This window comes from Tyto alba, unplaced genomic scaffold (genome assembly GCF_018691265.1).
Source record: "Tyto alba isolate M040663 unplaced genomic scaffold, T.alba_DEE_v4.0 Super-Scaffold_38, whole genome shotgun sequence".
NCBI classification, from domain to species: Eukaryota; Metazoa; Chordata; class Aves; order Strigiformes; family Tytonidae; genus Tyto; species Tyto alba.
In genome coordinates, this window is record NW_024881313.1 from 35,347,841 (window position 1) to 35,364,151 (window position 16,311).

The window sequence follows — 16,311 nt, forward strand, 5'->3', positions numbered from 1 at the left end:
GCAGTGCTCATGGAAGACTTGGGACAACCTGAACTTCTTTTTGAATCTCCTGTGGATGCACATTTCCCTGCAAAACACTGTTCTTCCCCAGCATCTTATATTTTCATCTTATCTCCTCTTCCTTCCATTGTGCAAGAAGCGCAACCAGTGGGCCCCAGCTTAGTGGTAGAAGTACAATATACAAAACTTGAGGATGCAGACCTCTACTGTGGTTTGAAAATTAAAAAACTAAAACCTAAAATGCTGTAACTTGGGCTTGTAATACCTTCTCCCCAAACTTGATTTAATTTCCAGCAAACAGAACTAACCTACTGTTTGCAATTAGAAGGCACACAGTATTTTGAAATTCCAGTTCATTTATATTAATCAATCAGATGCAATACAAATACTATATTTCCCTCCAAGGAGATTAACATTTATTCACAGAGTCTTCAGTGGACCCCATGAATAAGAGCATGTTTGTCATTAAATGCAAAAATAATTACTTGTTTCAGGGCAGCAAATCTCACTGCAGCTCTTGAGTTGTACATTTCTCTAGGGATAGACAGTAAAAAACATGAAAATGGGGCTTTCGTAGTTCTAGACTTGTACATAATTTGAAAAGAAAATAAAGAGATAGCTGGAAAAGTACTATCATATACCATAAGTGTTCCATTTTAATTCATTTGTTGGCATAAGAAATCTTAATGAATGAGGCCTCATTCCTTTGAGATAAATCCTTAATCACCCTGTAAAAAGTTCCATGGTCTTGAAACTCCCTGGTGTAATCCTTCATGTTTTTTAAAAGATCCGGAATTTTGATGAAGCTTCCCTAAGTGACAGTCCCATTATGTCAGGCAGAAATACAAGTCTCATCTGAAGACCTTCTTTGACCATCACAATATGCTTTGGCTGAATGAGCTCTTGAATTGTAAAATTGTAAACCACTTTTACCTAGGCCTGCTAGATGCCTAGCTATTTTGCTATTACTTGGGATTTTACCACAAGGAACAATGAAAGTTCTCTGTCCATTTCATTTAAACAAAGAGAAAATCTGACACATTACCATAAAAGTCTTTCAAGTTTGTGATCTGCTGAGAAATTTGCAGTGATGGAGATATATAAGTATTGGGTGAGACAGGACTTTATGGCTACCTCTACACTAATAAATTAAATGTGTTCAGGAACATTTTCTGGCACTGAGGACAAATGCAAAAGATCATCTTGCTTCATATTATCAAACTTCTTCATAACCCTGCACTGACCACAGACTTCCAAACTGGGATAGTCCCTTGCCTGTGAAACTCCCATGCGGTTGGCCAGCTGATGGATTCCCACAGGGTGGGCTACTAGTTCTCCTACACAGGTAGCCACATGTACTTCCTTTTATGTTCCTTGAGTAGAGATCGTGATGCTCATTTAGTAACACTAAGTAATTAACTCTAGGAAATGGTTTTATATAGAAACAAAACTCCCATGCTGAAGGCCATACAATCCAAATAGCAGCCCCATCTTACACATTTATGTATCACAGCCACCCCTTTTGTGAGTTTCTTGCTCTGTTGACTGCAAACACTAGACTAAAAACAACTTTAGCAAACAAAACAAAGAAAAAACCATCAAACAAAGCTAATCAGAATTAAACACTTATCACATGCTTTTACTTTGTTCTTAATGTTAAGGCACACATAGAAAGTGATTTTACCTAACCATAGGCTTACAGCCATAGCTGATAAGTATTAGGCAGTCACATGGGACCCAATAACTCCTTATGTTGCTTAGGGTTTGCCACTTAGGAAAGTGATTCAGGACAGAAAATTGCTGTGAATTTCTCCTCATAGACTAAGCCTCACATATACCTGTAGTCACTTCTCTTCCCCTCTCCAAGAATCCTTCCCATCCCAAATCTCTCTCTTGCTCATCTCTCAGACCAGTATCTGTGCTAAATGGCCCTTCAACCCTCTTACCCTTCTCCTCCTTCTAGGACATTTATTCTCATCCAGGTTGCATTGGTGGTGCTTAGGACAACCTTCTAGTGGTAGGGAAGGAGCCTCTTGTGAAAGAATATGTTGAAGTGGAAATACTAAGAAGTTATGCATTGCTCACATTCCCCGTAGCTTGATTTATTTCTTTCTTGCCCTGCTGTAGAGACACATGTCTGTCAGAAAAGGTCTGGTAATATGCTACCTTATCCACAGACATTGGCTGTTAAAGATTGAAATGGTGGCGAATGAGATCTATCAAGGATTTCTTGGCATCTGACCTGTTAGAGAATCCACAGATTTTAACCTAATGGAGGATTAGCAGCACTTTCCCAGAACATCTTTTCAAGTAACTGTCCTACACTGATTCGTATGAAAGGGCTGTAAAGAGGGACAAGAATCTTTTTTTCCAAGAATGTGACATTTCCAGATTTCTATGTGTCACAGTCATGGGCCATGGTAAAACAGAAAAAAAATACCCACTAAGGCTTCCTGAGACATGGAAGCAGAACAAAAGGATGGGTTCCAGGAATATCTGACTTTTTCAGAGAAAAGTTTTCACTGACTTTAACCAGAGCAGGCCACTTCAAATCTCATCCAAACCATGGTGAGCAGCTCTGCTGCCAGGCACTCAAATTACCATAAGGAGACAGGACTGGAAGGTTCTCTTGCATCACCAAGTCAAGCCCCCTGATAACATGGGTTGGTTTCTTGACAAACTAATCAAGCTCCATCTCGCATGCTGCTGCTCTGCAGCTAGTCAGTATTGCTGGAATGTCCTCCTAAACAACCTCCGTGTGCTGATAGTCAGAAACCTCCTTTCCAATACCAGCCTAAAGGCACCTACAGGGTTTTATACGCCTTTGTTTTGGGATGAGCAGTATCCTGTCAGTTAAACTGTTCTACTCCCATGCCTAGCTCTGCATTCCCCTCATCAACTTAATATTCCCATACTATGTTTTTCCCAGTAGTAGTTAATCTTTCTTGAGTATCAGTCATTAATGGGATGTATTGCACATCCAGTATTTCAGATTGTTGTGCAATAGCATTCATACTCTCCTTTCTCCTCTGTAATTACCTTTCCTGATATGCGTTAGAATCTCATTTACTTTTTAAATGGGTGCAATGTGTTGGTACATTGGTACACTGTACTGGATCAGTCAGCCAGAGTGATATGTACATGGGAATATCTACAGCTAAGTTTGCCTCCCAAGACTTCAGGGACTGAAATAGGTACTTTTAGGGTCTATTTAATCTGATGTATTTTAGATGTCTTTTTGTGTAAGATATTTTATGACTTCATAGACTCCATTAACCAGATCTGACTACAAAGGCATCTCCATGCAATTATCTCAGATGTTGATGCCCACACTGACTGATATGTATACTTTTATTATCCTCTCAAACATTTTCTGTCGGTAAGCTACTTGGTCATAACATAAATTCTTAAATAGGGCTGAGTGCATGACCTTACACTTTGTATTTCATGATTCCATGCATCACTCATTAATTCAATGACAATGGTTATGCAATTCTTCCTACAGGATAGCCTGACACCCTAGAAATTGGTGCTGCTTTGTGTTCTCAGAAAACGTCAGTGTTTTCCTGAGTGAATACATTTCCATGGACAGTAGACAAAAAAAGAAGCCTAGGACTGATCCTAAAAGAGTACTTCCTGCTGTATATTTCACCTTTCAGGAAAATTCTGAAGTTGTCATTTCCCTGGTTACAGACTCTACATCTTGGCATGTTTATGGCTCCAGGAAGATAAAAACCACCATGGAAATGAATCAGTGAACTATCAGCTTATGGTGGATTGGGGACCGGTGGTGGATGTGCTGTGGAATACTAGGGCATGTATGTAAATCAGGAAGAGGTGAAACAAGACCAGAAACTCAGCCTTGAGAAGAAGTTAATGAGCTGCGGCTGTTAGCTTGGGTTAACACTAACTTATGCTTTTTGGGTGCTGTCTATGTCATACACAGCCAAATCAGAGCATGAGCAAAGACATAGGATGCATTTCTGCCCTGCACCTTTCTCTTGGTGGCATCTCAGGAGAAGCTGGTAGAAAACAGGCTTCATCTGGCTGGCCAGCAGAAAAATAAAAGGGTGGCTTGGCCAGCTGATGTCATGCACACACAATGAGGTTGGAAGGTTGTTCCATCTGCTATTGAAGTGTCAGTTTTATTCATGCACGTTGTTAGCACCCATTATATGCAATTGTCCCCTGAGAAGTGGCTGGTGTCACACTGGACTCTCACATCGGCTGACCTACCAGAGTAGGGGGCACTGGGGACTGCCTTGCTACCCAAATTCCCCTACATCTTCTTAATATTTCCTGTCTTTGTGATTTTCCTTATTAACCTCAGTAACATAAACATACATAGGAAATATGTTAAGCACTTGATAAAATTTAACAGTAAGCATAATTATTCAGTTAGCAATTTCAGAAGTTCTTTCATACAAATGAGAAACCATTTTATTACCTGTCTAGTTTGGCTTTACCTTCCAAAGCAGCTTCAATGACTCTGAAAATGCCATCTGACAATAGTAGCACAGCCTTATTGTGCAAAATACAGTTACAGAGCACACAGTTTTCAAACAATGTTGCAAAGTTTAGTTCTTAGAAGGTGACTCAAATATCATTTGACCAGCAGTAAACAGTGGCACTGCACTGGTCCAAGACGTTTTCAGGATATATGAATACAAACCAAAGATTTAAGATTTACTAAAATTCCTTTCAACAGCTGGACTGCTCTATAGCAAGAAGTTGCCTAGGGCATTTACTAACTCTCCTGGCTTTTCTTCCATCATTCCTTTGAATTTATGTTACTGAGGCTTAGTAAGACCTACAGACCAAATCCCTGAACATACCATAGAATCACAGTGGTTTTAACTCTTCTAACGCTAGTCTGCAGCCTTTACAGTAGTTAAAGAGCAGGTCTGCTCTGTAACACTTTGCCTTGCAGTTGGGAAAGTGACCACAGACACTACCAAAAGTACCAACAGATATGACAGCTAAAAGTATTTAATCTAGATGAGTGTGCAGATCTGCTACACGGGGAAAAACACTGTAGGATTTCCTCCATGCCTTCAGAGACTTAAAAACCATTCAGAGTCCAAATGAGATACTACCTCAGGATAATATTTTTCTTATCAGAGCTGACGCTTGAAACTCAGAGGAGGAGCAATGATCTCAGCAAGTTAAAAGAGAAACTTTGCTGGCACAGATTGAAATGGAGTTACAGGTAAAAGATTTAGCTCTCAAGACTTTGTATTTTAACAGGTTCACGGTGCTTTTTGGCTACGAGAATTTTGAGTCTGATGATGTTCAGCAAATAAAAAAGTTTGTGAATTCAATCTACTCTCACTCAAGAAAGCAAGAATTTTGCTGATGCCAGAGGAGTAAGATTACTTTCTATCTGCTAACCAACATCATGAAAACTCCATGTAAAGCAGTTGACATTGGATGAGCTTCATGATTCAGAATCTGCTGTTCTTTTCACACCTATGAATAATTCTATTTTTTTTTTTTGAGTGATCTACAGACAATAATCATTCTTATTTACCAGTCATTGCTGCATGCTTACAGAACTGTTGGCTGAAAAGGATAAAGCTAGCATTTTTGCTTTCAGCTGACCAGTTATCCATGCTGACAGAGTTTTGCAATATCTGTTTTTACATCTGGGACAGTCTTTTTTGAGCATTGAAGGTTAAATATATGTAGGTAATGCTAGTATAATCCCTGCTGAATCAGATTTTATATTTAACAGAATTTATGCACACTGATGAGTGTTAATATCTAAGGGTATCAGATGTTACAAATTCACATCTTTCAATAATCCATGAATATTTCAAATGTTAACATTTTCCCCAGAATTTACCACATATTGTTTTGAGGTTTCATTATCATATACAGAATCCATTGCTTAATGGCAGGGGGAGATTAATTTTCTGTATCTTAAGCTAAATTTCCCCAAAAGATATGCATAAAGTAATAATTTACCCCAACTCCTCTAATCACATTCAGTTCCAATAAAAATCTATAGAAACAGGAAGTTAGGGAAAAAAACCCTGAGTAATCTGCCACTTTCTGAGTAATCATAATTTAATCTTTTGTTTTTTATTAAAAAACCCTATAAAATATAGTTTGCTCTTGCAATCAGTATTTTCCATGCAAAACTAGCTGGTAAAATGTAAATTAATATAAACAAGACAATGCACTCTGTTTTTCTACAAGCACCTTCAAGAACTTTTCTATCCCAGCAGCTGAGAATCAAAACATGGGGTACTTAAAAGCAAATCAACCACTAAAAGCAATCGGTAGTGAAACCCAACATTTTTTATAGCAGCATCTACTATTAAACAACTTACTACATAAACAGTAAGCCCATTAGAGCCACAATGTCAAAGATGCTCTGTAAGCTGAACAGGCGAAACATTTCCACAATGACTGCAAGCCAGCAGAGCGCTCCATAAGATGTCAACAGAGAAATACAATTCAGTCTTAATAGGTTCAGCGCTTATGTAAGCCATGCTTATGGGGTAGTCTATTAAAAAAGCAAGTGAGCAAGTGACATTGCTGTAAATACAACCTGTAGCTTCCTAGAACATTCAGGATAAAGACATTTGAAACTCCACTCAAAGACACTGTGCTAGCTGTAAGGTTCACATGTTCTGGGCCAAAAATAAAGAGAAATAAATGTATCTCCTGATACAGTGACAGCTGAGGTGATTTTCAGTCCTGTATAGAAAAGAGATCTGGAATCCCTTCAGCCCCATGAATGGCTGAAGAAATAAAATCATTATAACCAGCCCACGTGCCTTTCATCTAGCAAAACATTATCTGTTCTGCAAAAACCGTGACCTTTCATTCCTAATTAGCAATGCGATGCTAACAACTTTGTATTTGGGATATGAACAAGTTTCTCTGGGTGACAACTTGGTTCATCTAATTAAAGCCATTGGGCAATGCAAGATTTGACATTTCTGGATAAAAAAATGGTACATTTGCACACACCCACCAGGAAAGGGAGGAAAAAACATCTTGAGAACTCACCACCAGGTTTCCTATCACCATGACCAACAAGAAGACGAGAAGGCACAGTGGCTGCCCAGCTACTTCCATGCAGTCCCACATGGTCTCAATCCACTCCCCACACAAAATTCGGAAGATAATGAGGAATGAGTGAAAAAAATCATTCATGTGCCACCGTGGCAAATTGCCAGTCGTGCTTATCTTCTTCACATTGTCCATGTAGCTTTTCCCAAAAAGCTGCATTCCTACCACAGCAAAAATAAAGACGATGATTGCCAGCACAAGAGTGAGGTTACCAAGGGCACCCACTGAATTACCAATGATTTTAATGAGTGTGTTTAAGGTTGGCCAGGACTTTGCCAGTTTGAAGACTCGCAGCTGTGAACAAAACATAAACAACAGTGTCAGTTCACAGAAGCAATAGACTTTTCAGTCAATGAATTATTAAAGTGGGTAAAACGTGAAAGACGTTAAATGCCACAGTGTGTGTGGTACAAGGTGATTTGAGACATATTTCCTGTTAACCTCACTACATCTATTAATAAATTATCAGTTGGGCTTCTTGGATGAGAATTATGCTTTCCAGAGCCATGCTCTGCCTTGTTAAATAGATGTGCTTTGAGAGGCTCATTCCCCCAATATCGTGATGTGGAGAGGATTGATAGAAGAAATGTCAGATCTTAATATTTTCTTTTACATTACTTTTGCTCCTCAAATTAAACAGCCTGGCAGGCATCCGAGGGAAGGGGTTTAGGGTTTTATCCCACAAAGAGAGAAGCAATTCCTCTGTTTCAGAGCAAGCCTCAGCCAGATGCTATTAGCTCTTAGTTCCTGGGGTGAAAATCACCTCTGTGCCGAGGATCACGCAGTCTATGCGCAACCCACGTCCCACTTAAGAACTATTTTAAGGATGTAAATGGTGCCTTGTGCTGTGTTTTCAACTGAAGGTTTAATTTCAGTCCTATTGAAGAGGGATTGCTCAAAAACTGACAGGAAACTCTCTGGACTTAACAGCAGTGGTGAAAAATTTACGTTTTTGAGCAGTGCAAAGAATTTTGGAAAAAAAAAAAAAGTCTTCCACTAAATGTAACCATAAGGGCTTATTTTCCTGGTCTTTCCAAGTTGTGAAGCCATATCATGGCCAGAATGATTAGCATGGACATCCTGGTACATGAAGTGCAACACAAATGTCAGTCTGGCAAGGAAACTACATTTCTGTTCCAATATGTCGACAGTGTCTCATTAATAGAATACCAGTATCCCGTGCATAACAAAAGAGCTGACAGCTAAGAAGTTCCTGTGAAAGACAGATGCTATGTTATGCTGATCAGTTCTAGAAAAAAAAAAAAAAAAAAAACAAAAACAAAACACACCACTCTGTGAATAATTCAAAGACATTTTCTTTTGACAACATTTAAAAGAACAGTGGCATGTTTATAACATAAACTAGGAATAAAAACTTCTAAACCAACAAGTTACTGGCTTTTGCATTTATTGGGCTATCAGTTGTCTGCTGACTATGCTAACAGGTGTACAGGTATAAAATGGCAGATTTTTATTACAAATTGGAACTCAAATATTTTAAGTGTGCTACAAGTACCTGGCACAGCTAGAAGGAATCAAATTATGTTCTCATTTACCCTGATGTAAATCTGGAACAATTCCATTTATCCCACAGCCTATAATTACTGTCATCTACTGTTCACCAGTTTGCAGCAATTAAAGTCTTTATTGGCAGATGCATTTTTAAGAAAATATGTTCCATTCATGTCAGAGTTTATATGTAATAAAAGAAGAGGGATAGGAACAGAATAAGACCATTACCAGTCGAAAGGAGCGTAATACAGAGAGATTTCCCATGCTGGACAAACCCAGTTCCATCAGGCTTAGAATAACAATTATGCTGTCAAAAATATTCCAGCCCTGCTGGAAATAGTAGTAGGGGTCAAGGGCAATTACTTTGAAGATCATTTCTGCTGTAAAAATCCCAGTGAAGACCTGCAGAAAGAAAATATGAAGTCAAAGTGACCTTTTAAGCACACCTCCTTGCTTTCAGAATTTCCACTGATACAGGTGAACACAGTGGAAAGCCAAAAACATTTTTCAGGAAAACACTTTGTTTTTCATGGCTGATTTTTTATCACTATTACAACTTTGTCTAGTCTTTTCACAATATTATTTGGTACTGCTGTAAACTTACAATGACATCTGAGTTCAAGCTCTGGATTGGAACATACATTTCCATCTTTTGTCATCTGAATAATCCCAGTGGTAAAAAAGAAAGTGTAAAAGTGCCTTATGAATGGAGTGTGAATGTTAAAGGAGTATTTGGGTTGTAGCTTACCTGCTGTATTATCCCCTTTTAGGCTGTTATTATTATCAATACCAGGGCAACACAAGCCTTCAGTCATTCTGAGGTTATTGCTGGCAGCAAAGGCAATTAGAAACTCTAATTTAAGTCCTAATCTTTTTTTTTTTTACAAATAGTCACAACAATTTTCTTTTCACAGCACCTTGGGAACACATTGCTTATTTATGATCCAGTTCAAATGTCATATGGTGGAAATTCTAATTGGAACATTTTTCTTTAAAACAACATATTAATATTACCTATGAGGCAGAGGGAGAGGGGAAGGGAAGGGTGCTGACAACAAATTAAGTTTTAACACATTCCTGTAAAGTATCTTAGAGAATCAGATCTTGTCCTTTCATATGCCCTCCTCAAGTAACAGTTTAAATGCATAATGCAAGGCAACAATCAACTTAAAATCACAAAATGTGGCCACCAAGTTCTTCACATACTGTTTTATTTTCATTCTAAGTCCCATTACAATCTGCAAAGCACTTTACTTTTCTGAAAAATTCTCTATTGCAGATATATATTAAAGCACATGGTTTTCCGTGAAACAATCAACATTAAAATGCACCGTGTTGGTCAAAAAAGAGGGGGAATCCAGAGTTCACATATCAGTAACATACAGTCAAGTAGAAATGTTTTCCTTCCAATAAACTGAATATTTGCAGCATTATCCCAGCAAAACTGATCAACTCTGAGCAACAGAGCTGAGAAACCCATTAAGTTGTGGAAGGGAAAAGTTAAGATTATATAATTATGATATTAAGGAATATAAATAAATGATCATAGCCTGCATCTGGGAATGCTTGGATTTACTGTGTAATGCTTCAGGCATTAATTCTTCCAAGCAGCCATTTTACATAATTCCTCATGTAAAATACCTTCTCTTTCTCATCAGGAAAATAATACCTTGGACTGCAATGATATTTTGAGATGTAACAACATCCCTTCACCTTTTCATACCAAGAACGCAACACAATGACTTGACTCATATTTCTAACTAGCCAACAATTTCTGAGTCATACCGGTCAGAGATATCAAAGATTCCCACCAGAATGCTCCAATTTCCCTTAGGATAGAGAATAGGACAAAACTGGATGTCTGGGAAATTGTATCCAGCGGACTACCTTAAAAAACACGATACCACACTGTGTATATTATGCAACCATCTTGCTGAGAAATGACTCAGGAGGATCACTTTCTTTGCCTGAATCATTTTAATCAATAGCCTTCTGAGAAGGAAATGTCACAGTAAGATAGCAAAATGTCTGAGCCTTCCTAAAGGCATCAGGAATTGTGTATGTGTACCAGCTACAAATTACAAACGGCAGTTGTCAAATCACTGGCACCTGGTACGCAGCAACTGCGCTTGTACAAGAGGCTGGATGCTAAATATGATAAAGACTGGAAAGAAGACAACTTAACATCCCAATAGTGCTAAATATGACACTGCTGATCTTGAGGACTTAAAAAAAAAAAATCATTTCAGACATTTAAGGTCTATTATCACATACTGGTATCTCAGTTTCTAAAGGAAAACAAAATTTGGGGGAGTCTTGCTCTATCTGCCCATTTTTTATATGGGGGCACTGCATAAGCAGATGAACCATGTAAAGAAGTACATGTGCTTGTCTAGTCTTCTGATCACTTTTGAAAATGTTGATTCCTGTAACTGATGAACTAAATGAGTCTGAAGGTAGCAGATGCTGCATGAAGTAGATGGAGAATCATAGTGGAAGATCACCAGTGACTGGCAGCAGACAAATAATTGCTCTCAGAGAAAGATATCCACATTCCATTTTCATTCTTTCATTTCTCTCAGAAACATTTGTTTTGAGGAAAAAATGCTGAAGATCTGCCCTTTTTAATATTTCCCCCCATTTAATGCTAGTATAATCACTCAAAGAGGGTTAGAAGCAATGGGTAGACGACAGCTAGCCAGTGTGGGGGCAGAGGAGGGGTCCGGCAATCTGCGGCTTAGGGGATGCAGTCACCTGGCAGCCTGCCCTGGAGCTGGGACTCCCCTCCCTTTCCCAGAGAATTGCAAAAAAATGTCAATTTTTCATTACAAATGACTGCAAAATCCTCCACAAAATGGAATTACCTTCCTCTGACCTGCTCTACTCGCATCAATCCAGTTATGCAGGAGTTTAGTAAAGCTGGTAAAGGGGAGCTGGGACAGCAGTCTGGCCTCTCACAGACCCGTCCTGAGATCTCAGGGGAGGGGAGACCTGTGCCATCAGCCTGCTACAAAAAATATTACCAGGCTGTTTTGCTTATTTTACACTTTAGTAAAAAGATAAGAAATAGCTCTAGGCAGTGCTGAGAAACTTAGAGTGAGATACTTTTTTTTTCTTTCTCAAAATTTTGCAAATTTTCTTTCCAATTCCTCCCTCTGCTCACTGACTGTTTCCTTGTTGGCACCTGGAGCAGCCTCACTCAGATCTCGCATGTCTGCAGGAGTCGTGTTGGCAGGAGGGATGCCAGGGACTAAAGTTTCATTGCTTGCGCTCTGCAAAGGGAGAACTGCTCTGCCAAAAGCAGAGCAAGGAGCAGACACATTTGCTATCCCATGTGACAGAGAAGGAAATGGAAGTATTGACACCTGCTCTCATGGATACTGGGTCAGAAGGAGGTTTTTTAAAGTCATCTTAGAAGTCCACAAATTCATGAGGAACAACAAGGAAGTCTATCTGCTAAGTGGAGCTAGATGCAGTCTTGTGAAATGACTTTCTGAGCTACCCTTGTCTACTGCTTTCCACAGAGGGAAAGGGCATGGGTTTGAAGCATGAGAGACCCAAACAGATTTTTGCTTAGCACAACAGAGGGAGATCTGGCAAGACACAGAAGCTGAAAAATTGGAGACTGGTCCCACAGCCAAGGAGAACCTCAACTTGCCCAAGGAGGCCCAGAGATAAGAATAACAAGGACCAGGGTAAAGAAAAAAAATCTATACATGGTGTACTACATATGCTAGGACTGATACAAAATGTCTGATTATTGCTTCTACCCATCTAAATCTGCTAGCACAGGATGCTTTTCACTAAAGGCAGACATCACATCTGTAGTGACTCTGCATACTCCCACTATAGTCAGTGGTCACTACAGTCACTGGCCTCCAGGACATAGTTCACTTATCCAAAAGTAAAAATCTTTAAAACATCACATTAATTGTGCCTTAAAATTGTCCATTACTCTCCATTGATTTTAAAGGGAAACAAAGGCAACCAGCTCAGACAGACTCCTACGCTGTAAATACCTAAAGTTAGGCAAGGTGAATCCTACTTTGAGATACTGCAGCCTTCTTTTTTTATAGAAATAAAGGGCTTTTTTCATCTCCACTGGGATCTCCTCAAATGCAAACTTTGCAGCATCCACGTTCCAGGGTATTCCAGAGTTACTTATAGTCCTATAGGATATCTCTGCTTCTACCAGTAGATTTTAGGGGCAATTCCACTATGCCATGTCTAGATGGCCTGTGTCTTTTACAATACCAGCTCTTCTAAAATTAAAAGGATTTTAAACATTAGGTTTTAAAGCAGTAAAACACAGTAACTCTTAAACATAAACTCAGAGAAAGACAATTAAAGAAAAAGCTTCCGTTTTGTAGTAACTGCAGAATTTTAGTGATCCCCTGGGTTAACAAATTTTACTGCATCGCCTCTGGAAAGGCTTTTCTGCCGTCCTCGAAGCTTGGATGTAGATCTGTCACTCTGCCTTTCCTTGGAGAGGTGTGGTCTCTGCTTACTTTGCAACTCTGTCCCTGGCTGCTGCAGCTTGCATGTTAAGAGTTTCCTCTCAAAGCATCATCTGTGCTTTCCTCCATGTCCCCTCAGCCCTGGGGTTTGCATGGCACCCATCACACACTGCTGGACAAGGCAGGGAGGCACAGCAGGACATACAGGGACATACAGAAAATGTACTGTAGGTGCCTTCCCGCATACCTATGATCAAATTCCACTCTATTTCCCTCCAAGATCTTGCCTTGTTTTTTTTCTATAGGCTTTTTTAACTTACAAGTCACTATTAGTCACCAAGAACTGCTGCCTTATCATTGCTTTACCTGAAATTCGAAAAAAACATCATTAACCTTTTTCTTACCTAATTTCCTTAAACAGATACAAACTAGATACCTATCAGGAACATCCCAGACATGTCTTTAATGCTTACTAATAAAATCAGTGAGTTAGTTTAATAAAAATAGACCCTCGTCTCATCACCTGCAGAAAGAGGTGACTATGTGGACTTGCTTGACATGTCACAGGCAAAGCGATGCTGACAGCAGCCCAAAACGGAGTCTTCCCAAGCCACAGTCAAAGCTTTAAAAAGCAGGAAATGCACTCCTCAGGTAGCACTTCAGGTTCACATTTACTTACCAAATTGCCTATGTAAAGCATGTGGTCAAACTCCTTCGTCATCTTATAATGCTCCAGGGCCATGAAGAGTGTGTTCAGCACAATGCAAAGGGTGATGGTGAAGTCAGTAAATGGGTCCATTACCACGAACTTGACAAATTTCTTGATTAAAAGCCAAAGCGGGCAGCAATCCCAAATGAGAAATTTAACAGCAAAGTGGTTCCAGCAGGGAGGACATTTCTGGTGTGATTCCTCAAGCTCTAAGTCACAAGCAATAAAGTTACAGTCAATTCACCCTGAGTTATATGACAAGAAAACACTTAAAATGAATCATAACATAGAGGAAGGCCCCTGAATTACCCCCAAATTTTTTTTAGGATAAAAATATTTCTGTCTTAACAGGCTGGCAAATTACGTACTTTAAGGTTTTCACCAGTTGACCTGCACTTAGCAGACAGTGACCTATTCTGAAAGTAATAACTTTTTAAAAGTGCCACAAGCCAAAAGGGAGAATCACACTAAATATGCAAAGTCTACTATTATATATAGGCTCAGATATTTACTTTGTTTTCCATTTTGGCAAGCTCAAGTGGATAGGAATACACTATCTTCATTTAACTTAGATTGGAATATTTTTTTTTCATTCTCAGGTCCTATTTTAGAAGTATCTTAGTAGTACCTTTTAAAACAGTTGAGATGAAAGAGCTTAAATCCAATATTTAGAGTTGATTTAAGCACTTGAGAGCCAGAGTACCACTGGTTATCAATAGGGTTTCTCTTCCTCATGTGCAATCCAAAAAGTCTTTAAGAATCTGATTTCTTCTGAAAGGCCCACATACAAAATCAGGGGAGTTCATAAGTCAGTTTGAAAATGCTACTAAAGCTCCAGTGTGCTTTTTAAAGGTGCTTTTTAAATATTACCTAAAATACAACTTTTATATATTCATTTTATTTGAGCACAAAAGAATTGAAATAGCTTCATGAGTATAATTTGCATTAAATGGTGAAAAAGAAAAGTCAAAAAAGACAGTTAATAGCTGAATGATAATGATTAGAGGAATTGCTTAATGCTTTCCTTTACTGATTCCTTTATGGGCATGGAATGCTGTATAACGGTTTTAGTCTATATAATTAGAACCTGCACTGATAACAGGAAAACTTCAGCCAAGGCTGTTATTTCAATCAGTTTACAAACAGCCTCCTCTCTCAAGTCAGGATGCATTTTATCTGCAGTTTTCTTCATTGGACACTGAACTGCTCTATTTGTTGCCTTCTAGCAAGCTTTCAAAATATCAGATGATGTCCCCCATGCACAGGTTTTGCAGAAATACCTACACTGCTCTAAGATCTCTGGGAAACCAAATTGCTCCCAATAAATAGCTATGTCTTTCCAGCCTCCAAACAGTGGGTTTACAGGCAAGTGCCTAAAATAATGTGAGAACCATACATACGCCAAAAAAATTAAATGCAAAATCCTAATTTTACACTGTTTTGGAAATCCACCTCTGAAAGTAATAAAGAGTTTATTATATATTATAAGAGCAGCCACTTCCTAAAGGATCTAATTTCTAGGTAAATCCAGAACACATCTATCTATATTCGTACTCCTCATCATCACTTCTAACCAACCCTGATTATTCCACTGTTATTAATTTGGGGACCTCCACGATGGATGCACATCAGATGAGTGACTCTTTTCCCTGAGGCTCCATGCTCAACACAAGCCCCTTTAAATCCAGGTTGCTGCTAACAGAGGTAGTTTCATCCCTCTCAGCCTCAGCCACAAGTTATTTCTCTGTCCTTTTGCCAGCGTTTGTGCTTCTGGAGCTTCTGGGTGAGCTGGTTCTGCTTGTTGATCCAGCTGAAAACCAATTTTTTGTAGTCAAATCAAATTGCAGGGATGCAGCAAAAGAAGGAGGAAGGTGTGATTGTCCTTTTTTGGCAGTGATGTGGCACTAAAATGGTTTAAACCAATCAATAAACTACATTCTTTCCCACCACAGGTGATCTTTGGATATCACAACAGAATTAATAGTTTTTGAAAAATATCTGTAAAAAGAAAAGTAAAATGACTCAACTGCTTTTTTTTTTTTTTTTTTCCCTGGCTACTTTACATTGTTTTGTTTTTGTTTTTGTTTTTGTTTTGTTTTTTTAATGGTCAGAAAAACACACTCAAAGTTTGTGTTGGAGGTATTTTTCCTCTTATTTTTTAACGAAAAAAAATACCTAGATCCTCTCTTGTCTGCAGGGCTTTGCAATTTCTGGGAAAAAAAACAGGCAGATGATGACTACCCAAGAGCTGGGAGCAGAAACCAAGTAACTAAAGGGGAAAGGATTTCTGGTCTGGCTGTTTCACAGTTTGGCACAAATCGTACAGCTATTATTATAGTTAAAGCCTGTGATACATTTTATTCTGATTTGATATTCTTCTTGCTGTTAACAGGTATTCAATTTCAATGACTAATCAAAGTCTGGGAGTTAGGAAACTTTTGATAAGGATTGAAACAGTTTTCTTCTATGTGAACCTAAAAATGTACATCCTCTGAGTTACCCTAGACTTGATGGTCTCTATTTCTGTGGTAAAAAGTAATAGAAAGTACC

At 38.7% G+C, this 16,311-nt stretch overlaps 1 protein-coding gene across 1 annotated transcript in view; it reads right to left on the reverse strand.

The window, feature by feature from the left end:
• SCN5A (sodium voltage-gated channel alpha subunit 5) overlaps positions 1-16,311 on the reverse strand; it is a 214,875-nt gene that overhangs the window by 84,993 nt on the left and 113,571 nt on the right. The window contains exons 14-16 of the mRNA XM_042801945.1: positions 13,732-13,970; positions 8,824-8,997; positions 7,021-7,377 (exon numbers count right to left, since the gene is read on the reverse strand). Coding sequence (XP_042657879.1) covers positions 7,021-7,377; positions 8,824-8,997; positions 13,732-13,970 — 770 coding nt within the window. The remainder of the gene's footprint in view (positions 1-7,020; positions 7,378-8,823; positions 8,998-13,731; positions 13,971-16,311) is intronic.